This window comes from Gopherus flavomarginatus, chromosome 24, assembly GCF_025201925.1.
Source record: "Gopherus flavomarginatus isolate rGopFla2 chromosome 24, rGopFla2.mat.asm, whole genome shotgun sequence".
Lineage (NCBI taxonomy): Eukaryota > Metazoa > Chordata > Testudines > Testudinidae > Gopherus > Gopherus flavomarginatus.
This window is the reverse complement of record NC_066640.1, coordinates 1,459,061-1,483,984: the sequence shown is the minus strand read 5'-3', so window position 1 is coordinate 1,483,984 and position 24,924 is coordinate 1,459,061. Positions and strand designations below refer to the sequence as shown.

Sequence of the window (24,924 nt, the reverse complement as noted above, 5' to 3'; positions counted from 1 at the left end):
AGTAGCAACAGAGTCTGGGAGCAAGCAGACCATTATTTCTGGACATAGGATCCCTAAACTGGAACCTGGAATAGTGGACAGGCAGGCGGGTGGGCGGGCGGGCCCGGGTTCCCCTACTAGCCACTAGAAAGTGGCCCAGGACCTAGTCTTGGGTTGGAAGCCTGTCTGGAGTAGATGAATTCAGCTTATCCAGTGGGACTTTCATACCTCAGAAGGGAAGGACTACGTAGTGGCCTGGCTGGAGGGCTGAGTCATGAAGGAGCACTGCTAGTCCTGGAGAGTGAGAGGGCCCGCTGTGAGCAACCAGTGGAAGGGGGCATCGGACCTGAGTGGAGTTAATCCCTGGATGTATCCCAAGGAAGTGCCTCATCAGTGAGCGAACATGATGACCGCTTTATTGTTGGCAGTGTCAATAGAGGCCATTGGTCTCCTTGGGCCCATCCTGTTGTCTCCGTCCTAGAGGTGGCCCTGCCATGGCAGCGTGTTGGGATATAGGTCAAGGGCCTTTCCCGAGTACGGGAGGCTGGTACTGTTGCCGACAGATAACTGCCTGAGGCCAAGCAACAGCGGGGGGGGGGGGGGGGGGGTCCGTCACCTGGTGTGCCGCGCCAATAAACACACCAGGGTGGAGAAGCAAACCAAGTTTATTTGAGATCTCAAAGCGGTGCAGGGAGATTGACTCAGATCAAGCACACCTAAAACAAGCAGTCTGTTCCTTTATATCCATGAGAACTTTTCTCACTGACTAGCAATCCCCCGTTTTCCCTCCCTCCTCCTCCCTCCCCCTGTAGCAATTACGTAAGCGCAGGTGCATTAAGTAATCTTGGCCGCGGCAGCTTGTTAGTAAGTTTTCCTTCTGCAAGTTATCTTGTCCTTCTGCTAAAGGTGCACAGGCCTCATTATTTCTGCTTTAGACCAGTTAGAACTGTTGCAACTGATAACGACTGTTACACCTGGCCTTTTAAGTCGATTAAAGTTCAAACATGGAGGGACTCTTGTCTGCTGAGGCCTAAAACCAGGAAGGCTCCATACTCTTGTGGCCTTCCACCCTCCCGAGTTACGTAGGGTTATGCTTAGTGACACCAACAGTACTGCCTCTGCTCCGGGACAAATACTGTCAATCTGCAGTTTACAGGGATGTCAGTTTGGCAGATTTCACTGGCTCTAAATTGACTGTAAAGAAAAAGACTCTTGCAAAGAGCTGCTGGGCGGCTGCTGCTTTGTTCAGTAGTGAGGACCTGGGAGACGCGGAGAGCAGCAGCCTAATACAGAGCCATGAAACACAAGGCATTAACCAAGGAAGTAATTAGGCTTTAGTCATCAGGGATGTTGAGTTGAACAAAGAATTCACAGTGAATAATTCAGCCGCCCTTGCTTCCTCACAAACAATTGTTGAATCTCAGATCTTGTTATCCTAATTATTGGCAGATTTCTCCAGCAGCCTGCAGATTGTTTAAATTGCAAGTATTGTACTCGTTTGTGCTGCAACCTATGGAACTAATTTATTAAAGTTCACTGAAGCCAGTGCCTTAATTCCTGTGCATTTTATAAAATGTATATGAAACAAGGTCTCTGGTCACTGGGAATCTTCACTGGCTGTTTCAGGGCACATCTGAGTTAGTGTGTGTCATGCAAAAGCTAGTTTTCCTTTTTGAGATTGTAAAAAAGAAAAAAAATAATGCAAAATATACTGGGCATCTGCTACATTTGGTTTTCTAACATTGTCAGATCAAAACCATTCTTTACCAGACCATTCAAGGGACTTCTCAGCGTCCCATTTCGGCCTCCAGTGCAGAGCTGTTTCAGAACTAAAGCTGGTCAAGTAAAGGTTGCAAAAATGTTTAGGTAAATGGGAAAGTGTACATTTTTCTCCTACTCAAAATCGGCTGAACTGTGTTTATTCACACTTGCTAACGGGCTACCCTGGGAAGGTGGTGTGAGGAGGAAACAAGCTAGGAGTGTTCAGAAACAGATGAGTGACTGAAAATGGGATTAGCCAGGCAGCCCTAACTGTAGGCATTTAATGCTTGGATGGTGCCCTTTGCATTAGTAAGACTTTTGATACTGTCTCGCATGACCTTCTAATAAACAAACCAGGGAAATACAACCTAGATGGAGCTACTACAAGGTGAGTGCATAACTGGTTGGAAATCCGTTCCAAGAGAATAGTTATCAATGGTTCACAGTCATGCTGGAAGGGCATAATGAGTGGGGTCCTGGAGGGATTGGTTCTGGTTCTGTTCAATATCTTCATCGATGATTTAGATAATGGCATAGAGAGTACACTTATAAAGTTTACGGACGATACCAAGTTGTGAAGGGTTGAAAGTGCTTTGGAGGATAAGATTATAATTCTAACTGATCTGGACAAACTGGAGAAATGGTCTGAAGTAAATAGGATGAAATTCAATAAGGACAAATGCAAAATACTCCACTTAGGAAGGAACAATCAGTTGCACACATACAGAATGGGCAATGACTGCCTAGGAAGGAGTACTGCAGAAAGGGATCTGGGGGTCATAGTGGATGACAGGCTAAATATGAGTTGGTAGTGTAACACTGTTGCAAAAAAAGTAAACATCATCCTGGGATGTATTAGCAGAAGTGTTGTAAGCAAGACACGAGAAGTAATTCTTCCCCTCTACTCTCTGCTGATTAGGCCTTACCTGGAGTATTGTGTCCAGTTCTGGGTGCCACATTTCAGGAAAGATGTGGACAAATTAGAGAAAGTCAGAGAAGAGCAACAAAAGTGATTAAAGGTCTAGAAAATATGACCTATGAGGGAAGATTGAAAAAAAAATGGTTTTGTTTAGTCTGGACAAGAGTGAGAGGGGACATAACAGTTTTCAAGTACATAAAAAGTTGTTACAAGGAGGAGGGAGAAAAATTGTTCTTCTTAACCTCTAAGGATAGGACAAGAAGCAATGGGCTTACATTGTAGCAAGGGTGGTTTTGGTTGGACATTAGGAAAAACTTTCTAACTGTCAGAGTGGTTAAGCGCTGGAATAAATTATTTAGGGAGGTTGTAGAATCTCATCATTGGGGATTTTTAAGAGCAGGTTAGACAAACACCTGTCGGGGATGATCTAGATAATACTTAGTCCTGACATGAATGCAGGGGACTGGACTAGATGACCTCTTGAGGTCCCTTCTAGTTCTGATTCTATGAGGGACTCAAAGCATTTCACAATCACTCTTGAGTATACAGTGCAAAGATATGCTTGGTGCTTAAAGAATTAAGCCCCTCAACCTCTCTGTGGGAAGAAAGTTACTCTAATGAGCATGTTTCAAATGGGCAGACTATGGCTCAGAGTTTAAATGTTTTACACAGAGAGCACATGGCAGATCTGGGATTAGAACCTTAGGAAACAGTTCCTCAGTGCCTTGCTTTAACCACTAGCCAGCAGTGCCCCCCTCATTAGTTCAGGACTGTAAGGATGTGCTGAAACAGCTTTCAAACATTCGTAGAGTTGAAGGCCAAAAAAGACCTTTAGATAATCTAGTCCAGGGGTCGGCAACCTTTCAGAAGCGCTGTGCCAAGTCTTCATTTATTCACTCTAATTTAAGGTTTCGCGTGCCAGTAATACATCTTAACGTTTTTAAAAGGTCTCTTTCCATAAGTCTATAATATAAAACTAAACGGTTGTCATATGTAAAGTAAATAAGTTTTTTAAAATGTTTAAGAAGCTTAAAAATTAAATTAAAATGTTGAGTGCCGCTGCAAATCAGCTCGCGTGCCACCTGATCTAGTCTGATCTCCTGCACATGACAGGCCATTCAGTTTCCCTCAGTTTCCCCTGTATTGATCCCAGTAACTAGTGGTTTTCATTCTTTGTCAAGTAGCAGATGGGAGCAGCTGGAAATTTCACTCAGGGGATCATGAACATAGAGGGCAACAGAAACAGGAATGAAGGATCTAACCATGCCAGGCAGCTGGGTTGGATTTGACAGGTGCCCTGGTCCCTGCCTGGTGTGTTTCTGTGGACAAACCTATATACCCTAAAGTCTCCACCAGGTACAGGGGATCAGCCTCCTCATGTATTCCCTGAGGCCACATGCCAGCACCTGTGTCCCTCAAGCTGGTGAGACATAAGAGAGAACCCAGATGGTTTAGCCATGTCTAGTTCCCAATCTCAGCTTTTGGTATTGTTGCTGGGATCACCTGTGATTTTCTGCCCAATCTGTTTATAGAGCATGGAATACACATGCCCCTATTATAGTAACAAAGCCCAGTGTCAAGCATTGTTTGGCAAGACTTGCATGGCTTATTTATTAAGTAAACATTAAGGAGAAGAATATTGACTGTCCCAAAATGCTGTGAGCACAAGGCATTGCTGCCTCTCCCCAGCGTGCAGACGGTGAGCGAAGTTCGTTACATGTAATAATGAGGCCATGACCTTGGTGCCAAGCACCACTTAGACTGAGCCATTGACCGTGATCTTTGTTGCTTTTGTCCTGTGTAGGTGACGTGTAGCTCCTTTTAATAACATTGCTATCCAATTAGCTGATGCTGTTAGTGCTCATAACTACAGGTCAGCACAGGGGACCCCCTCGGTACCAGCAAACGAAGTTCACATGGATTCTCTGATGGAGGAAGCTAGCAGAAGCAGCCTGGGTTACACCCAAAGGGGAGGGAGTCTGATCCGGACTGCTAAGACCTTGATGACACTTGTGTTGCCAGCTCTCGTAATCTCAAGGCTAGTAATGGGATTCAGGCCCTAGTCTTGCCATAAGAAATGCTGCAGCCCCTGCTTGGGAGAAAATGCTCTTTGATTGGCTGACTACCTCACTGCCCCACCTCCTGGGGAAGAGCAGCCAGTCAGGGCTGCTTTCAGAGGCAGGCCGAGCTCCCCTCTCCGTTTTCCAGAGAAGTTTTGGGGTAGAGGAAGGGGAGAGGGAGCAGCTGACTCCACCCTACAGGAGAGCTGGGATGAGGGGGAGTGAGAAGAGCCCATCAGCTCAGGGCAATGCCATTCCCTCGTGTGACCAGGGGGTCAGTCTGCTCCCTGCTGCCCCCTCCTTGCTGCAGCACCAGGCCTGGGGATTGATGGGCCTGTGGGTGCATAATTAATTGCTGGCTGGGGGTACAAGCCGATGTGGAGGGGATGGACACAAGATTAATGAGGATTTTGGGGTGTGAGGAGAAGCTGAAAGTGCTGCACCATCAGGCAGCCATGAGAGCTCCTCCAGTAGGGACCAGAATCACCACTGCAGGTGCTCGGAACAGTGGGGGACTAAAATTGGTCTCTCCCATGCTGGGGATGGGCAGTGGGAGGTCAGAAGACAGCCCAGGCAACGCAGCATGATCCTTTGTGAAATGTCACTCTGATGGTGAGGACAGGGCCAGCTCTAGGTTTTTTGCCACCTCAAGCGAAAAAACAACAACCTCCCAGCTTGGCTTGCTGGTGCCTAGAGCTGGTCCTGGGCGGAGGGGCCTGACTCATTACTTTTGAACTTTTGGCATTGGCAAGACTGACATGTTCCCGCTGTTGCTCTGTCAGGGATGAGAACGGGGTATCCCAACCATCTGTTTTACCCAGCAGTGAGTGCGATTAGTACACTGAGCTGTGTACACTGCTGGAGTACAATGTCAGGGGCAGAACTCAAGGAAAGAGTTTAGTATAAACACAGATTCAATGACTGCATAGGTGCAAGGGCTCTCGCTGTGGAGGCTGGGATTTTGGTGTGGTGACTGTACATCCTAGATTGAGTTCCTTAGGTTGAGAGATGGCAGAAGCCCAGCTCTTCACTAAAGCATCTGATTCCTCGTCTCCCCCTTTGCCTCACACAGAAGTTTATAAATGAAGACAGGTACACATCGGTGCATGCACACACATTCTCTCTCTGGTGTTAGCTTGGGAGCAGATGAAAACATATCCAGATCATCATGCTCATATCTTTCTGAAATGTTCCCCTTTGGGGATGTAGCCACAAGTGATATTGGATGGGGAGAGGGAAATTTGGACAAACCCTTTTGGCCATTTGAGCTGGGAAGGGAAATAACCTTTCTAGCTAGCTGCCACACTTCCTTTCTCTTAGAGCCCTCAGAACAGTTGTGCTTTGAAAAAACTGATGCTCAGCATGCAAGTAAGCATGGCCACAGGCACTTGGTGAGGGTGGTGTCATTCTGGTTCCCTAGTCGCATCACAAGGCTGCAGGAAGCCCAGCTGAGCTGTTGTCTACTGAAGGACATGGTACTTGTAGAATCCTTGGAGCAGTCCAGCAGGATTGTTAGCACTTTCCCTCCTTTTCTGTAGAAGGAAATGAGAGAAGCTTTTTGCATTTAATCCACAAAGATGAGCAAGTAACTTAAAAAAAAAAGTGAGGAAATACACAAATTAAGGCTCCTTCAGCAATGTAAGGGCTCCCCTAGGAACGATGGACAATCACAGACCTCACTTTGCACTCCAAATGCAAGACATTCCTTTGACTGGCCTTCTCTAACATAAACACAGAGCAACAAGTATATTTATTTTAAAGAAAGCAAAACAAATAACCTACTGAAACAAGACCCTCTACTGCATGTGCTTCTCCCCCGAGGAGAGGAAGAGAGAACAAATAACCCATGACAGATGTGTGAGCACGTTGCTTAATGCATGACAGGCAGGTGCTCAGATATGATGGTGATATGTGCGGTAGGAAAACCTGTATAGAATGGAATAGTGCCAGCCAGTGCTTGCAGCACAGTGCGGTGACCGTAGCAGGGGGTGATCTTTAGCTGCTGTGAATCTCCCTAGCTCTGTTACTGCAGTGGAGCTATGCCAAGCTCTGTCCCAGTGAGGCTTCTCACAGCAGATAGCTGGTAGTGCTGGCAAGGTCTGGCGCTCCCTTGGCCATGGGCTGCATCCCTCATGCTTTCTATTCCAGTTTCTCTCTTCATAATTTTATATCATATAACCAGGCTAATGTTACTGTTGCAACCTTCATTTTTGCATTTCCTGACTTTTAAATCCTAACTGTGAAACCCTGGCCCGAAGTTAACCCTTTAGTTTATTTTTGTTAGACTATAAGGTCTTTGGGGACTGTCTTTTTATCACATGCGTACGGTGCCTACACCATGGGACTCTGTTCCTTGAATAATAAATATATACAGTAAATACAGATAACAGTAATCCTAGAATATTTTCTGTAAGGCATTGAGGGCTCTTTAAAGAGCAAGGTAACCTTGTCCTTTGGGTGGCAGAAGGTCATTTTAAAGACACTGCCATCAGCCTCAGCTTTCCAAGCTTCCCTAACTCCAGGATTTGTTCTATCTGAATTGCAAAGGGTAGAGCAGTTGCTTTGCTTTGTACCCTTTTCTGTCCGTTTCTGTTATATAAAGAAGGCCTTGAAGACGCTGGAATCACTAGCTGGCATTCTCTAGCCAGTGTGATGCAGAGTAGATGTTCATAACAGGCCCTTCAGAGCTTGAGACCTTGGGGGTAGGGATAGCTCAGTGGTTTGAGCATTGGCCTGCTAAACCCAGGGGTGTGAGTTCAGTCCTTGAGGGGGCCATTTAGGGAACTGGGGTAAAAATCTGGGGATTGGTCCTGCTTTGAGCAGCAGGTGGGACTAGATGACCTCCTGAGGTTCCTTCCAACCTTGATATTCTATGACTCCAGAATTTTTACCTTCAGATAATTATCTATGTTTTGCATTAGAGGTATGAGAGAGAGAGAGTGTGTGTTTGGCTGAGCGCCTAGTGACTGAATCCTGTCTGGATCCTCTCTGCCCTCCTCTGTGAGGACGCTGCCTCATTCAAACTCAGCTTTTTCACTCACTCTTTGTTAGGACGTGGAGTGAGACAGGTTTTAAAACAATTATACAAGCAGAAAATAGAGCTGCTTGGTTACTCGTGTTATTGAGTCATTTTAAAAAAATGCTGTTTTTAACACCTGCAGAATAACTTAACCTAATAAATATCTGATCAAATTTATGTAAAATTACTGATAACAGATAGGCCTAAACATCATAGCAAAAATAGAATGCTGATCCCTGGGGCAAAACACAGAGTATATAATAGAACCAAGAATGATAGGCTATTGCATTGAAACACCCAGTTTAAACATCACCTGCAAGGAAAAGGGGAACGTGGGAGTAACTTTCCTTTGTTGTTGCTGTTTCTGGTGGATAGAGAAGACCTGAACATTTTTTATTTTTCATGTTCTGCTTGGTTTTTAAATTTAGGAATGTTGGGGATTGGGGAAGTCTGCTCCTCCCTGGTTATGCTGGCGGGCCCACACAAGTGGCCTGGAAGCTCTGTTGTCTCTTAACTGCAGGGGATGTGTCAAGGTTTTTTCCTCACTTTGAACTTTAGAGTACAAAAAGTGGGGACCTGCATGAACACTTCTAAGCTTAATTGCTGGCTTAGATCTAGTACGCTGCCACCAGCCAGAATTTAGTGTCTGGCACACTTTCTGTTCCCCCAAAACCTTCCCTGGGGAACACAGATCCAAACCCCTTGGATCTTAAAATAAGGAGAAATTAACCATCCCCACTCCTTTCCCTCCAGACTTTCCCCTCCGTGGGTTGCCTTGAGAGGCTTCACACCGATCCAAACTCCTTGGATCTTAAAACAAGGAGGAATTAACCATCCCCCCTCCTTTTCCCCCCACCAATCCCTGGTGAGTTCAGACCCAATCCTTTGCATCTTAAAACAAGGAAAAATCAATCAGGTTCTTAAAAAAAAAGCTTTTAATTAAAGAAAGAAAAGGTAAAAATTATCTCTGTAAAATCAGGATGGAAAATGCTTTACAGGGTACTCGGATTCATATAGACCAGAGGAACTCCCCCCCAGCCTTAGATTCAAAGTTACAGCAAACAGAGGTAAAAATCCTTCCAGCAAAAAGAAACATTTACAAGTTGAGAAAACAAACATCAGACTAATCCGCCTTGCCTGGCTATTACTTACAATTTTGAAACAAGAAAGACTGATACAGAAAGATTGGGAGAGCCTGAGTGCACGTCTGGTCCCTCTTAGTCCCAAGAGTGAACAACGAACCAAACAAAAAACACAAACAAACAAAGACTTCCCTCCACCAAGATTTGAAAGTATCTTGTCCCCATTGGTCCTCTGGTCAGGTGTCAGCCAGGTTTACTGAGCTTCTTAACCCTTTACAGGTAAAAGAGACATTAACCCTTAACCATCTGTTTATGACACGCCCCCTAAATTTCAGACAGTGTGGAACCATACTGGCGGTGATTTCTTCCTAGAACTTTAGAGTAAACAGATTAATAAAACACATGCACCTTTACATATACTACTAATTATGTAAAACTACAAGACTTTTCACATTTCAAGGGCAATTTTAACCAGTTGATTCTGGGAAACTTTCACGGGAGAGTGCATCAGCTACTTTGTTAGAAGCTCCTGAAATGTGTTGAATTTCAAAATCAAAATCTTGGAGAGCTGAACTCCATCAAAGCAGTTTTTTGTTGTTTTCCTTGGCAGTATGAAGCCACTTTAGCGCAGCATGGTTGGTTTGTAGCTGGAAATGCCGTCCCCAAATGTATGGGCGTAGCTTTTCCAGGGCGTACACAATGGCATAGCATTCTTTTTCACTGATTGACCAGTGGCTTTCCCTCTCAGACAGTTTCTTGCTGAGAAACATGATGGGATGAAATTCTTGATCCAGTCCTTCCTGTATTAAAACTGCTCCTACACCACGCTCAGACGCATCTGTGGTTATTAGGAATGGTTTGTAAAGGCTGGGACTCTTAGCACAGGGTCAGACATGAGTGTTGCCTTAAGCTGAGTAAAGGCCTTCTGACACTCATTAGTCCACTTAACTGCATTTGGCTGGGTCTTTTTGGTCAGGTCGGTCAGTGGGGCAGTGATTTGGCTGTAGTGTGGTACAAATTGCCTGTAATATCCGGCCAAGCCTAAGAAGGATTGGACCTGTTTCTTTGACTTTGGGACAGGCCACTTTTGGATAGCATCCACCTTGGCCTGTAGGGGGTTTATGGTTCCTCGACCCACCTGGTGCCCCAGGTAAGTCACTCTGTTTTGGCCTATTTGACACTTTTTGGCCTTAACAGTTAGTCCGGCCTGCCTGATGCGCTCAAAGACCTTTTCCAGGTGTTCTAGGTGTTCTGCCTATGAATCAGAAAAAATGGCCACATCATCGAGGTAGGCAACTGCAGATTCTCCCAATCCTGCTAGGAGACCATCTACAAGTCTTTGGAAGGTGGCGGGTGCATTTCGCAGCCCGAAAGGAAGCACATTAAATTCATACACCCCTGCATGGGTGATGAAGGCTGATTTTTCTTTGGTGGGTTCATCTAGTGGTACTTGCCAGTACCCCTTGGTTAAGTCTATTGTAGAGATGAACTGGGCACATCCCAATTTCTCCAATAGCTCATCAGTGCGTGGCATTGGATAGTTGTCGGGACGAGTTACAGCATTTAGCTTACGGTAGTCCACGCAAAAGCGTATTTCCCCATCTGGTTTGGGTACCAGAACCACTGGAGATGCCCATGCACTGGTAGATGGGCGGATTATACCCATCTGTAGCATGTTTTGGATCTCCCGTTCTATAGCAGCTTGGGCATGAGGAGACACCCGGTAAGGTGGGGTTCTAACTGGGTGAGCATTACCTGTGTCAATGGAGTGGTATGCCTGTTCAGTCCGTCCTGGGGTGGCTGAGAACATTGGGGCGAAGCTAGTGCACAGCTCCTTGATCTGTTGCCGCTGCAGACGTTCCAGGGCTGTGGAGAGGTTCACCTCTTCCACGCCACCGTCACTTTTTCCTTCGTAGTAGACACCTTTGGGCCACTCAGCGTCATCTCCTTCGTGGGCTGTAAACTGACAAACCTTGAAGTCTCTGGAATAAAAGGGCTTGAGAGAATTAACATTTTACACTTTAGGCTTTAGGGTTGAGGTGGGAAAGGCTATGAGATAGTTAACAGCTCCTAGGCGCTCTTGGACCATGAATGGCCCTTCCCAAGACGCTTCCATTTTATGGGCTTGTTGCACCTTCAAGACCATAACCTGGTTCCCTACTTTGAAGGAACGCTCTCCGGTATGTTTATCATACCAGGCCTTTGCTCTTCCTGAGCATCCTTTAGGTTTTCTTTAGCAAGGACTAAAGAGTGTCGGAGGGTGCTTTGTAGATTGCGTACAAAGTCTAGAATGTTAGTTCCTGGAGAAGGCATAAACCCCTCCAATTGCTGCTTCACCAACTGTAATGGCCCCTTAACCTCGTGGCCATACACAAGTTCAAATAGTGAAAACCCTAAACTGGGATGTGGTACAGCCCTGTAGGCAAAAAAGCAACTGCTGCAACACTAGATCCCAATCATTGGAGTGTTCATTTATGAATTTACATATCATGACCCCCAAAGTTCCATTAAACCTCTCCACCAGGCCATTGGTTTCATGGTGGTAAGGAGTGGCAACCAAGTGATTCACCCCATGAGCTTCCCACAGACTTTTCATGGTCCCTGCCAGGAAATTTAGTTCCCGAATCTGTAAGGATGTCGGAGGGCCAACCCACCCTGGCAAAAATGTCTGCTAAGGCCTGGCACACAGTGTTAGCCCTGGTGTTGCTTAGAGCTACTGCTTCTGGCCATCGGGTAGCAAAATCCATGAAAGCCAGTATGTACTGTTTTCCTCTGGGGGTCTTTTTTGGGAAAGGACCCAGAATATCCACAGCTACTTGCTGAAATGGGACCTCAATTATGGGGAGTGACTGGAGAGGGGCTTTGACCTGGTCTTGGGGCTTTCCCACTCTTTGGCGCACCTCACAAGACCGGACATAATTAGCAACGTCCTTGCCCATTCCCTCCCAGTGGAAGGACTTCCTCAACTTGTCTTTGGTTCTGTTCACCCCAGAATGGCCACTGGTATGATCATGGGCTAAGCTTAAGAGCTTTATCCGGTACTTAGTTGGAACTACCAACTGTTTTTGAGGATGCCAGTCTTCCTGGTGTCCACCAGAAAGAGTCTCCTTGTATAAAAGTCCTTGTTCTACAACAAACTGGGATCGGTTAGAAGAGCTGAGGCTCTCCCAATCTTTCTGTATCCTGGTTCAGTCTTGTGCTAGGCACCACACACACAGTCTGCAAGAGGCATACACCAGACCTGACCACAATGAGATCGTTGCTCAAGAGGCCCTTTATTATCCGCAGCCTCATCACCGAGTGCTGCTGGCTGGTGCTGCAGGCTTAGTGCTAGTTCCTCTCCTCCCTCAGGCCACTTCTTACACCACAGACCTAGGCTAGGAGAGAAGGTGGAGGGAGATTGCTGGCTTGTTCCAGTCCAGGCACCAATTCAAGCTAGGCCACCTGGAGACAGACTCCTCTGAGGGCATCCAACCTCTGTGAATAGAGACAAGTCCAACATGAGCACCCTGTTAAGTTACAGACCTCCAAAAGCCAAAGGTCCCTTGAGGCCCTGACAGATGCTCTGTGACATGGGGATGACATGTGCCTGTCTTGAGAGCAGAGAGCATCATCCTGCGTTTGCTCTGCTACCATTGTGGAGAGAGCTCCTAGGTATTCCTGGAAGGAACACCCTTCTAAGACTGTGGAGTCTCACTTCCGTAACTCAGCGCTGTGATGTTACTGAGCTGTGCGTACTAGCAACAAAATTGCAGATCTGTTAGGGACAGAGAGAAATGTCTCTCCAGCTGGGCAACATCCCTCACAGTGAGGGTTAATCCGTGGGTAGAATGTGTCCTAGCAAGGCAACAGGGAGTCCGGTGGCACCTTAAAGACTAACAGATTTATTTGGGCAGAAGCTTTCGTGGGTAAAAAACCCACTTCTTCAGATGCATCAAGAAGTGAGGCTTTTTACCCACGAAAGCTTATGCCCAAATAAATCTGCTAGTCTTTAAGGTGCCACCGGACTCCTCGTTTTTGTGGATACAGACTAACACGGCTACCCGCTGATACTTGATTCCTGGCAAGACAATAAAACATAGCATTTCTACTGTGATTCTGCTCTCTTGAGTGTTGTACGTGCACAGCCCAGCAGCTCCTCTAGTGTAGGCTTGCAAACAGCAGCAGCACCACAAAATCTTTCCAGCAGACCTGTAGACATTGTGTGGGAGGACCGCACAGTGGGTGGTCCATTGGAAATAGCCCTAGAGGCCAGCTGGCAAAAACCAGCAAAGAATCGGAGTAAAATAATGACCAGAAAAGAAAGCACTGAGATGCGGCCTGAGCAAGGAGACGGCTGAGGTGGCCTCAGTGTACACAGGCTCCCAACAAGAACAGATAATGTTATTAGCAATGAGGTGAAGATGGGTATGATGAGAGTTGGGCTCTGTCATGGTCAGCATCATTACCCTATTTGCCCCGTGACCTGGATAAAGGAATCCTGTACCCAAATGCAAAGAGCCAATACAGTCACAGCATATCAAGCAGTTTAGCCCTGAAAGGTGGTTCCTGCCTTAGAGGTTGTGGCTACCAGAAGTCCCATCCTCCTACTCATCAAGGAAAGCCCTTACTGATGGAGCACATGGTGGCAGGGTCTGCCAAATCTGTTTGTAGCCAACCTCCCTGTCATGGTATAATTCCCCACTCTGAACCTTAGCGTCCAACAGATGGGGTACCAGCATGAATTCCTCTAAGCTCAATTACCAGCTTAGTACTTGTAGCGCTGCCACCAACCAGGAATTCCAGTGCCTGGTACACTCTGGTCCCCTCAAAACCTTGCCCGGGGACCCCCAAGACCCAGACCCTCTGGAACTTAACACAAGGAAAGTAAACCCTTTCCCTCACCGTTGCCTCTCCCAGGCTTCCCCTCCCTGGGCTACCCTGGAAGATCACTGTGATTCAAACTCCTTGAATCTTTAAACAGAGAGGAAAATTCACCTTCCCCCCTCCTTCTCTCTCCCCCTCCCAGACTCTCCCTGAGAGTGAAAGTAATCCTAACACAGAGAGAAATTAACCTCTCTCTCCCTCTTCCCTCCTTTCTCCCCACCAATTCCCTGGTGAATCCAGACCCAGTCCCCTGGGGTCTCGCCAGAATAAAAAAAACAATCAGGTTCTTAAACAAGAAAAGCTTTTAATTAAAGAAAGAAAAAACAGTAAAAATTATCTTTGTAAATTTAAGATGGAATATGTCACAGGGTCTTTCAGCTATAGACACTGGGAATACCCTCCCAGCCTAAGTATACAAGTACAAATTAAAATCCTTCCAGCCAAATACACATTTGCAAATAAAGAAAACAACCATAAGCCTAACTCGCCTAATCTACCTAGTACTCACTATTCTGACCTTATAAGAGCCTGTATCGGAGAGATTGGAGAGAAACCTGGTTGCATGTCTGGTCACTCTCAGAACCCAGAGAGAACAACCACCAAAAACTAACAGCACACACACAAACTTCCCTCCCTCAAAATTTGAAAGTATCGTGTCCCCTGATTGGTCCTCTGGTCAGGTGACAGCCAGGCTCACTGAACTTGTTAACCCTTTACAGGCAAAAGAGACATGAAATACTCCTGTTCTATTAACCGTTAACTATCTGTTTATGACACTCCCTCATAGTCCACGCTGGGCTGTGCCATGAATGCTGCAGGAAAAACAGGAAAGTCATGACGAATTAACAAGATCCTGGTTTAACAGTCATGGCCAGGCCCAAGGAGTTGAATGAGCTGAATGGTGATTTCCAGACCAAGAGGAACAGTCAGATCCTGCACACTTCCAGAATCAGCCATGACCACGCACTAAGAAGGAAACGTCTGGTGAAAATTGCCTCTGAAAGCAAATCTCTCTTTGGTACTTGATCTACTCTGCAGTGCTGCTGGCAGGAAGTGGGCTGGGGTTTAGGTTCTTTCTGGTTGGGAGTCCTGTACTGCTGTTTCTCATGCTTGGGTTGCTTCCACCTTCCCCTGGGTTTCTGTAAAACAGTGTTTGCTGTATGGCTGGGCATGGTAATTCCAGTGATCTGAGTGTACCTTGCTTCCCTGCCCCTTCCCTGATTGGCTGTACTTAGACCAGGTGTACCACCTAAGGTGAAATGCATGTTCTATCCCAGGGCTCTCAAACTCAAATGACCCCCAGAGCCACATGAGGACTAGTACATTGGCCCGAGGGCCGCATTACTGACACCTCGGCCCCGCCCCCACTCCACCCCTTCCATGAGGCCCAGCCCCTGCCTCACCTCTTCCCACCCTTTCCCCGAAATCTCCACCCCAACTCCACCCCCTCCCTGGCCCCAGGGGGTGCAGGAAGGGTGTGGGATGTGGCAGGGGCTCTAGGAAGTTGGGGTGCAGGAGGGGTGAGGGGTGTGGCAGGAGGTCAGGGCAGGGGATCAGGGTGCAGGAGGCGTGTGGCAGGGGGCTCAGGGCAGTGGGTTGGGGTATGGGGTGCAGAGGGGTGTGGGATGTGGCAGGGGGTTCAGGGCAGGGGATTGGGTGCAGGGTGTGGCAGGCCACTCAGGGAAGGAGGGTGGGGTGCAGCAGGGGGCTCAAGGCAGTGGGTTGGGGTACAGGAGGGGTATGGCAGGGGTTCAGGGTGCAGAGTGCGGCAAGGGGCTCAGGGCAGGGGGTTCAATTGCAGGAGGGGCTCGGGGCGCGGGCTCTGGTCCAGCAGACACCGGGGGCAGGGCAGGCTCCCTGCCTGCCTGCCCTGTCCCCGTGCTGCTCTGGGAAGTGGCTGGAATGTGTGGGGGGGAGAGGCGCAGGGGTGTGTGTTGCTGTTGCTTCAGGCATCACCCCCAGCAGCTCCCATTGGCCGCGGTTCCCCGTTCCCGACCGATGGAAGCTGCTGGAGGTGCCTGAAGCAACAGCAACACACACCTCAGCGCCTCTCTCCCCCACGTTCTTTCCGCTTCCCGGAGCGGCGCGGGGGCAGGGCAGGCAGGGAGGCAGGAGCCTGCCCTGCCCCCAGTGCACACCGGGCCAGTGCTCTAGGTAAACGCTGGGGGAGGGCGGGGGGGGACACGCAGAAAATAACCTCATGGGCTGCCTGCGGACCTCGTGTTTGAGGCCCCTGTTCTAGAGGGTGACACAGTTCACAGATCTACATGCACTAGAGGTATGGAATAATAGCCTTCATCGTTTTCTTTAAAATTGTATAGAAAATTCAGTCTTTTCTGGAAGAATTCCTGTGCCAAATGTGGCGATCCAATTTAATCATTAAAGCACGAAACAGATTTGTTCCTGTTTTAAGGGCAAACTTAGAGCAGCTTTAATTAGTCTTGGTACTGGCACCTCCGTTGTGTGTGTAAAATGAGAGTGCTAATAAAACATAATGATGAGGCTTTTCAAAAACAACTAACAAAATCATCCAAAGCACAGGACTTGTCAGGGTGGTTAAGCACTGGAACAAATTGCCTAGGGAGGGTGTGGAATCTCCATCATTGGGGATTTTTAAGAGCAGGGTGGACAACACCTGTCAGGGATGGTCTAACTCTAGATAATACTTAGTCCTCCCTTGAGTGCAGGGGACTGGACTAGTTGACCTCTTGAGGTCCCTTCCAGTACTATGATTCTATGATAAAAGAAATAAGAGATCAAAAGGCCCAGGAGGGAGGACGTATACAGGTAAAAGGAGCTCTACTGGCAGGCACTGCAGTGGGATGGACATTGGGGATGGGGCACCTTGCTGCCTGGTGGAGGGAAAGCCTCTCCAAACATGTTTGGAATCATGGATTCAGTGTTAAAATATAAAGTGGCTGGTGCTTCATGCTGGGAATAATGACAGCCCTTGTTCTGCTGAGTTTTAAGGCATTTGATTTCATTTTAGCATTTTAGGCCTTCTGCCAGTAACCAGTGCTTGCAAAATGTCTGATGGAAAATGTGCTAGTGGATTACAAATATCTTGTGTCAGTATGTCCCCGCCCCTCTCCTCCTTTCATAGCCAGGTGCATGCTCAGCTCTGATATAATCCTTGCCTGCTTCACTGGCCTGTGCTGACTGGTTTGCTGTCTGCTAGAATATCCTCAAACTCACCCTGGTCTCCTCCTTTTCCAGGATGATGCACTCTTTGAATGAATGGTTATGGTGGCATGAGTACTGGCTTCCCCCAGGAATCACCTGGGAAGACATGAAGGAATCTGAGGACATCCATTACCCTCAGCCTCAAGACCTCCTGCTCAGCATCCCCTGTACCCTGCTCTTGATTATTATCCGGTACCTCTTTGAAAGGTGAGTCTGTTTCCCCTGTTGGCAGTTTGGGCCCCGCAACTGGGAGCCAACATGTCGCCAGTGGATGTTCCCGGTGTGGCCCACAGAGACTTTAGTTCTGAGCATGTGCTGAGACAGTTGTATCATTATTCTCCCAGTAGTGCCTGGCACTTCACAATCTAGAAAGTGCCAAACAGAGAATGCAAACTCTGCCTCATAGGTCTAACACTCATCAGCATTCCCAACCCTCATCAAAAGCCCTTAGAAGTTTTTTTTCCTTTCTTGTGTTTGTAGAATATGCACTGTTGGTCCTGGATTAGTTTTTATGCTTGTGCTTTAGAAGCAGGTATAATATCATCTGTTTGTTCTCTTGCACCTTATCGCCTGCTTCTGGGCCCAGAGCACTACAGACATAATGTTAGATTATCCAGGTAGCATCTGCTATAATTAAGGCTGTAAAACAAAGTTTCCCTTTTCAGATTCTCAGAACTTTTTGAAACTGTCTTTGGGATGAAACTTTCTATCCCTGGTCTCTATCCCAAGATGAATTAATTCTTTTTAGCTAGTTTGATCAAAAACCACGCAGCTGTTTTTTAAGCTTAAAGAGGGTAGGGAAGAAAATTTGGTATTTTTAAGAATTGTTACGATCTCTTGAGTTTGGGAAAGAAACCTCAAAAAGAGATGCCTCTCTAGGCATCCATAGTCCCTGAGGTCTAAGGGGAGCTTGGCTGAGTTTAGAGCATTCTGAACTGTGCTGTAGCTGTGTGTTAAGTTTTAAGTGGGGATGTGAACCCCGGTGTGTCTGTGCAGCTATTTAACTGTGTGGGTGAATGATTAGTCCTCTCAATTGCTCCCAACCAGCCTAAAACACCCACAGCAAAAGGGTTCTTTTCCTTCTCGTCAAAATACCTGCTTGACCTGGGGGGTGATACAGGGCTGGAAGCTACTTATTCTGTGCCCACCATTCTCATGCACTGGCCTTAATGCAACTGTGAGCTCAACAAGTGAACTCATTGCTTATTTAGTGAGGCTTTTACCCACCTCTTGAGAGAAGATCATGTCAAGATAATGACAGGCAAAGAGGAGTTAAGCCCAAGACAGATCTGGGACTAGACTCCAGGTCTGTAGTCAGCTGAGCCCATGTCTTTCCATCAGTGTGTGTCCCCAGGCGAATTGCAAATTAACCCTCTAGGCCTTAGTCTTGGTTCCCTGCCTCACCCTATGCAATCATTACAGAGCGCAAACTGAAAGTGAAATCTTTCTGTTCTAATTCACTAGTGTTTCACTTCCTACTGGTGCACATCACTGCCCAAGGTGCATGGCAAGCCCACATCTGATCCTCTGAACGGGATTAGTAACATTTAACCACATTTGCAAAAAGGTTTTAGACCTGCAGATGGAAAAATGCTATTATAACTGCACAATGGAGGTGTTATGTCTTCTCCTCTGTGTGAATCCACAGAGCATATGAGCTGTTTGAGCCTCCCAGTAGGCAAACTTGTCTCTAACTCAAGCTGTAGAGACTCGCTCTGTTAGTTCTGAAGATCCCCAGTTCAGTCCCCCGGCATGTCAGTCAACATGGTGTAAGTGTAAAGTGCTATTCTGATTCTCCCCATTTTACAAGTTGGGAAAACTGAACCACGTGGACCATGAGGTTCTTGCCTAGCAAACTCTGTGCCCTGGTTTCCAAACTGTACTCCATGAAGCCCTTGGCAGAGGCCTGTATAGAATCAACTGTTCATAGGATGCTGGCTTCTCCTCCTGATTTCTAGCTGCTAAATCCTACTGAAAGAAGATTACATGTTTTTCCAGTATTACTTCTCCATGTAAAGAATGCTGGAATTGCCTCAAGGATGTTTGTGATTGAGTCACAGGGGTTGGGGAGCTGGCATGCGAGCATGAACAGGAGAGAAGATACTTGAAAGGTACACTCTATGTTGAGATATAATTTGAGAACCTTTGATCTAGGGAACTAGGCAGTAGCTTCCTCGATAGAACGCCTTGGTTCTAGTCCTGTGTCACCTTGGGCAAATCAATTTTCTCCATTTGCCCCAGTGATAAAATAGCAGGCATCGTCTTTTTGGGGTGCATGTGTATAGCAGTGTAGACTCACCCCTGCGGCACCTCCTGCTGGTGTCTTCCAGGAATTAGCTCATTCCAGCTCTGGAGCGCCCTCCCTGGTGATCCCTCCCTGGACCCAGTGCCCTTTTACATGGGGTGCTGCCCCTTGGCAGTAACCTCTTTTTCTCAGGGTCTCCTCTCCCCAGGGAACCCTCACCCACTATTCCCACCTTGCCTCAGTTTTGGCTACTGCCTAATCTCCATCTAGCCCCCGTTCACTGGGGCAGACTGCAGTATCAGCCACTCATCATAGGCAAAGGGGTTTGGACCTGCTGCTTTGCCTACCCCTGGGCTGCCCCCTGCAACCCCCAGTACCTCTTGGCCTTATGCTAGGCTGCAGCCTGAGGCTTTCCAGGCAGGAACTCCCCAGCTCCTCTGCCTTTCCCCAGCCCTGCTTCCTCAGGTACCCTGTCTCTCTAGCTCCCTGAAGCCAGACCCATCTCCCTCTACAGGCAGAGGAAGACTCTTGTCTGCCCCTGGCTTCTCTGCCTTTATAGGGCCAGCTGAGTATGTTTGGGGCCTGGCCTCAGCTGCAGCCACATCCCCCAATCAGCCTAGCCTAAAAGCTGCTTTCTCCAGCCGCAGCCCCATCCCAGGGCTGTTTTTAACCCTTCAGGGCAGGAGCAGGGGACCACCCTGCTACAAGCAGCTAGCGCCATGGGATCCTGGTTCTGGACTAATGCTCCTGAATGCTATGGTTATACAAATAATAATTAATGACAGTGTTAGTTCCTCCTGGAGACTGGGAGGAATAATATATCACGTTTGTACAGTCTTCAGAAAAGCCCTGTGCTGTTGTTCGTTATTTATCACATGCCGTCTATAGTTTGGAGGAGCATAGAGCAGCACTAAACCTCAAAGGATCTGGTCTTGGTCTGCTGCCTTCCACAGAGCCTAGAAGAAGGGGGGAAAGGTGCTGGTTATATACATAGGGAAGGAAAAAACTAAATTAAAGCAAAAACAAACACTCATAAGTTAGGAAATACCAATATTAAGGTCACCTGTGCAACCTTAACTCTACCTCCTTGTGCGTGTGCACTGGGATATGGTCTTTAATTATATGGCCACAGATTGTGTTTTCCACACGATCCCCACCTTATTCAGTGCACAGGATGGATGAACTCTGAGAATGACGTTGTGACGGGTTGGATCACAGAAACCACCTTGGGAGCTGCCACCTGATGTGCCAAGACTACTTCTGCCCCTGCTTTTCCTGCCAGCCTGGGACCCCAGTGCCCTGGTTTGCTGAGCCAGATATGCCCATCTGCTCCAACATAGACCGAGAGGGATAACTCAGTGGTTTGAGCACTGGCCTGCTAAACCCAGGGTTGCAAGTTCAATCCTTGAAGGGGCCACTTAGGGATCTGGGGCAAAATCAGTACTTGGTCCTGCTAGTGAAGTCAGGGGGGCTGGACTCAATGACCTTTTAGGGTTCCTTCCAGTCCTGTGAGATAAGTATATCTCCATATATTTTATATTAATTTAATTACTTGCCCCAAAGCTGCAGACTTAACTGAAAGCAGCTTACAGAAGTTGTCATGGTATAATTCCCCACTCTGAACCTTAGCATCCAACAGATGGGGTACCAGCATGAATTCCTCTAAGCTCAATTACCAGCTTAGTACTTGTAGCGCTGCCACCAACCAGGAATTCCAGTGCCTGGTACACTCTGGTCCCCCCAAAACCTTGCCCGGGGAGCCCTAAGACCCAGACCCTCTGGATCTTAACACAAGGAAAGTAAACCCTTTCCCTCACCGTTGCCTCTCCCAGGCTTCCCCTCCCTGGGTTACCCTGGAAGATCACTGTGATTCAAACTCCTTGAATCTTTAAACAGAGAGGAAAATTCCCCTTCCCCTTCCTTCTCTTTCCCCCTCCCAGACTCTCCCTGAGAGAGAAAATAATCCTAACACAGAAAGAAAATTAACCTTTCTCTCCCCCTTCCCTGCTTTCTCCCCACCAATTCCCTGGTGGATCCAGACCCAGTCCCCTGGGGTCTCACCAGAATAAAAAAACAATCAGGTTCTTAAACAAGAAAAGATTTTAATTAAAGAGAGAAAAACAGTAAAAATTATCTTTGTAAATTTAAAATGGAATAGGTACAGGATCTTTCAGCTATAGACACTGGGAATACCTTCCCAGCCTAAGTATTCAAGTACAAATTAAAATCCTTTCAGCAAAATATAAATTTGAACTCCTTCCAGCCAAATACACATTTGAACTCCTTCCAACCAAATACACATTTGCAAATAAAGAAAACAACCATAAGCCTAAGTCACTTTATCTACCTAGTACTCACTATTATGAATCTATAAGTACCTGTATCAGGGAGATTGGAGAGAAACCTGGTTGCACATCTGGTCCCTCTGAGCCCCCAGAGAGAACAACAACCAAACACTAACAGCACACACAAAAACTTCCCTCCCTCAAGATTTGAAAGTATCCTGTCCCCTGATTGGTCCTCTGGTCAGGGGACAGTCAGGCTCACTGGACTTGTTAACCCTTTATAGGCAAAAGAGACAGGAAATACTCCTGTTCTATTAACCCCTAACTATCTGTTTATGACAGAAGTGCTCTTATCTATAACACTCAGATGCCCAACTCCCAATGGGGTCTAAACCCAAATAAATCCATTTTAAAGCTTATACAGGGTAAACTCATAAATTGTTCTCCCTCTATAACACTGATAGAGATATGCACAGCTGGTTGCCCCCCCCAGGTGTTAATACATACTCTGGGTTAATTAATAAGTAAGAAGCAATTTTATTAAATACAGAAGATCCTCACCAGTTCCAGAATGCTTCCTTTTGCAGACTAATCTTATTTTAGTCTGGGTCCAGCAATCACTTACACCCCTTGCAGTCACTGTCCTTTGTTCCAGTTTCTTTCAGGTATCTTTGGGGGTGGAGAGGTTTTCTCTTTGGCCAGCTGAAGACAAAATGGAGGGGTCTCCTCTGGGTGGAGACCCCCTCCTCTCTCCTATGCAAAGTCCACCTACAAAATGGAGTTTTGGAGTCACCTGGGCAAGTCACATGTCCATGGATGACTGAGTTCCTTACCAGCCAAGCCACATTCCTAGGAAAGCCTGGATGTGGATTGGTGTCTCTAAGTTCATTGTTGGCTTAAGTGTTTTTTGACTGGGCACTTACTGAGAATAGCTTTTTTCTCAGGAAGCTGACTGTACCTATTGGGTTCCCGGTAGAAGCTGACTGTATCTATTGGGTTTCTGGGAACTGGGTGGGCGGAAGCCCGCCCACTGCTAAAGGATCCCCCCACCATCCCAGCCTAAGGGGAGGATCTACAGGACCTCAGAACCCAACTGATTCCGGGGGACAACTAATAAAAGAGAACAGGGACAGGAGTGCGGTCAAAGAGTCATAAGAAGGGAGCCTGACGGGGACACCGAGCAGAGAACCCCGGACAGCGCCCACTGCTCCTCGAAGGCGTCAAGAGAGCCAGTGGACACCGCCCAGAGGAACTCCACCCGGATACGTGAACGGACCAAGGACTGGAAACAAGCCCCACAGTCACCGGAGTCTCCATTGGCCAACCTCCTCTCCCTGGTTACATAGATAGCCATTTTAGCCAGGGCGAGGAGGGAAGCTGATTGTATCTATTGGGTATCCGGGAGGTGGGCGGGCGGACGCCTGCCCACTGCTAAAGGATCCTCCTGCAGCCTAAGGGGAGGATCCACAGGACCGCAGAAACCCACTGATTCCAGGGGACAACTAATAAAAGAACAGGGACAGGAGTGAGGACAAAGGGTCATAAGAAGGGAGCCTGACGGGGACACTGAGCAGAGAACCCCGGACAGCGCCTACTGCTCCTCGAAGGCGTCAAGGGAGCCAGTGGACGCCGCCCAGAGGAACTCTGCCTGGATACATGAACGGACCAAGGACCGGAAACAAGCCCCGGAGTCTCCATTGGCCAACCTCCTCTCTCTGGTTACGTAGATAGCCATTTTAGCTAGGATGAGGAGGGAAGCTGACTGTATCTATTGGGTGTCTGGGAAGTGGGCGGGCAAAGCCCGCCCACTGCTAAAGGATCCCCCCCCAGCCTAAGGGGAGGACCCACAGGACCACAGAACCCACTGAGTTCGGGGGACAACTAATAGAAGAACAGGGACAGGAGTGAGGGCAAAGGGTCATAAGAAGGGAACCTGATGGGGACACCGAGCAGAGAACCCCGGACAGCGCCCACTGCTCCTGGAAGGCGTCAAGGGAGCCAGTGGATGCCGCCCAGAGGAACTCTGCCCGGATGCGTGAACGGACCGTGGATCGGAAACAAGCCCCGGAGTCTCCATTGGCCAGCCTCCTCTCCCTGGTTACGTAGATAGCCATTTTAGCTAGGATGAGGAGGGAAGCTGACTGTAGCGGGGTGGCTACCTGCTCCTGCCCTGCAGGACTTGAAACAGCCCAGGAGAGGGCTGGGGCTGGGGCTGGGGCAGGGAGCAAAGCCCCCGCTGACTGGGGGAAGTGTCTGCAGCTGGGGCCATGCCCCAAACAGGCTAACTGGGCCTTATAAGAAGGCCAGGGCAGCTAGAAGCTCAGGATTCTCTCTCTACAAGCAGAGAGAGAAGGGCCTAGTTGCTAGGGAGCTGAGCAGGGTACTGGGAGTGGTCCAGTGCTGGGGGAAGGCTAGAGGAGCTGCGGAGCTCAGGCCTAGGAAAGCCCCAGGCTGTGAGCCTAGCTAAGGGCCTAAGACCAGTACCGGGGCTGCAGAGGGGCAGCCCAGCTATAGAGAGAGGCAGCAGGTCCAACCCACCCTTGCCTGTGATGAGTGGTGTATACTGCAGTCTGCCCCAGGGAGTGGGGCTAGATGGTGACTGGCAGTAGCCTTACACTGAGGCAAGGTGGGGTTAGTGGGCGGGGGTTCCCCTAGGTGGAGACCCAGAGTGTGGGGGTACTGCCAGGGGGACAGCAACCCAGAGAAAGGGGCACCGGGGTCCTGGGAAGGATACGAGGGCCAGCAGTAAGGCAGATCACCAGCCTACAGGGGGCGCTCCAGGATGCTGGGAGAGCTAATTCCCATGGATGACCAGCAGGAGGTGCTGCAGGGGTGAGTCCACTCCCTTACATTGACCAACTGCTTCACTACAGCCTACTTAAAATCGAACAAGTATGCAGCCAATATTCATAACTTCAAATACAAAAATAATACATGCATACAAATAGGATTAATAGATTCAGTAGATCATAACCTTTACAGAGATGTTACATAGCATATATAGCATAAAACACATTTTAGTTTGTTATGCTTATAAATGTGTGTGTGTATATATATTTACACATATTTCCATAAAGCCTTATGGGTGACACCATCACAGATGTTGCTGTTCTTTATTTCTTATCAATCAGCGTGTGGCACCTGTCTTGTTTATTGCCACCATCCAAACCCTGTACTGAGTGTGGAATGATTTATTTCCTCCTGGGTTTTTCCGTACTGCTCATAACTGCACTGTCTGAGCATCTGTGGTGAATTTCTCCTCTTGGCTTCCCTGCAAGCTCACAGATCTACCTCTACCTACCGCACAAGAACGGTAGTCCAAGTATTCACGTATTTGGATGACTGGCTGTTTTGCAGGAGCCCCTTTCTACAAGTAGCAAACAGCATTCAGCAGATCTTTCTTCTCTTCCCATGCTTGGAAGTGTTACTAAACGAAGAAAAGTCAGTACTAACCCCAGCATAGAGAATAGAGTTTATAGAAGCCTGTGATGGGGTGTCCATCCCACACAGGGCTAGAAGGGTGTA

The 24,924-nt window shown here is 47.8% G+C and overlaps 1 protein-coding gene across 3 annotated transcripts in view; it reads left to right on the top strand.

Moving 5' to 3' along the window:
* The window catches only part of LOC127040042 (ceramide synthase 2-like), a 126,783-nt gene that overhangs the window by 28,400 nt on the left and 73,459 nt on the right, over positions 1-24,924 (top strand). Inside the window, exons 1-2 of one of the 3 annotated variants that reach the window (XM_050933796.1) lie at positions 14,524-14,670; positions 16,903-17,076. In XM_050933796.1, coding sequence (XP_050789753.1) covers positions 16,904-17,076 — 173 coding nt within the window. In that variant the 5' untranslated portion in view covers positions 14,524-14,670; position 16,903. Of the gene's footprint in view, positions 1-14,523; positions 14,671-16,902; positions 17,077-23,462; positions 24,232-24,924 lie in introns of those variants that run through there. The other 2 variants (XM_050933797.1, XM_050933798.1) reach the window with 2 other exon arrangements.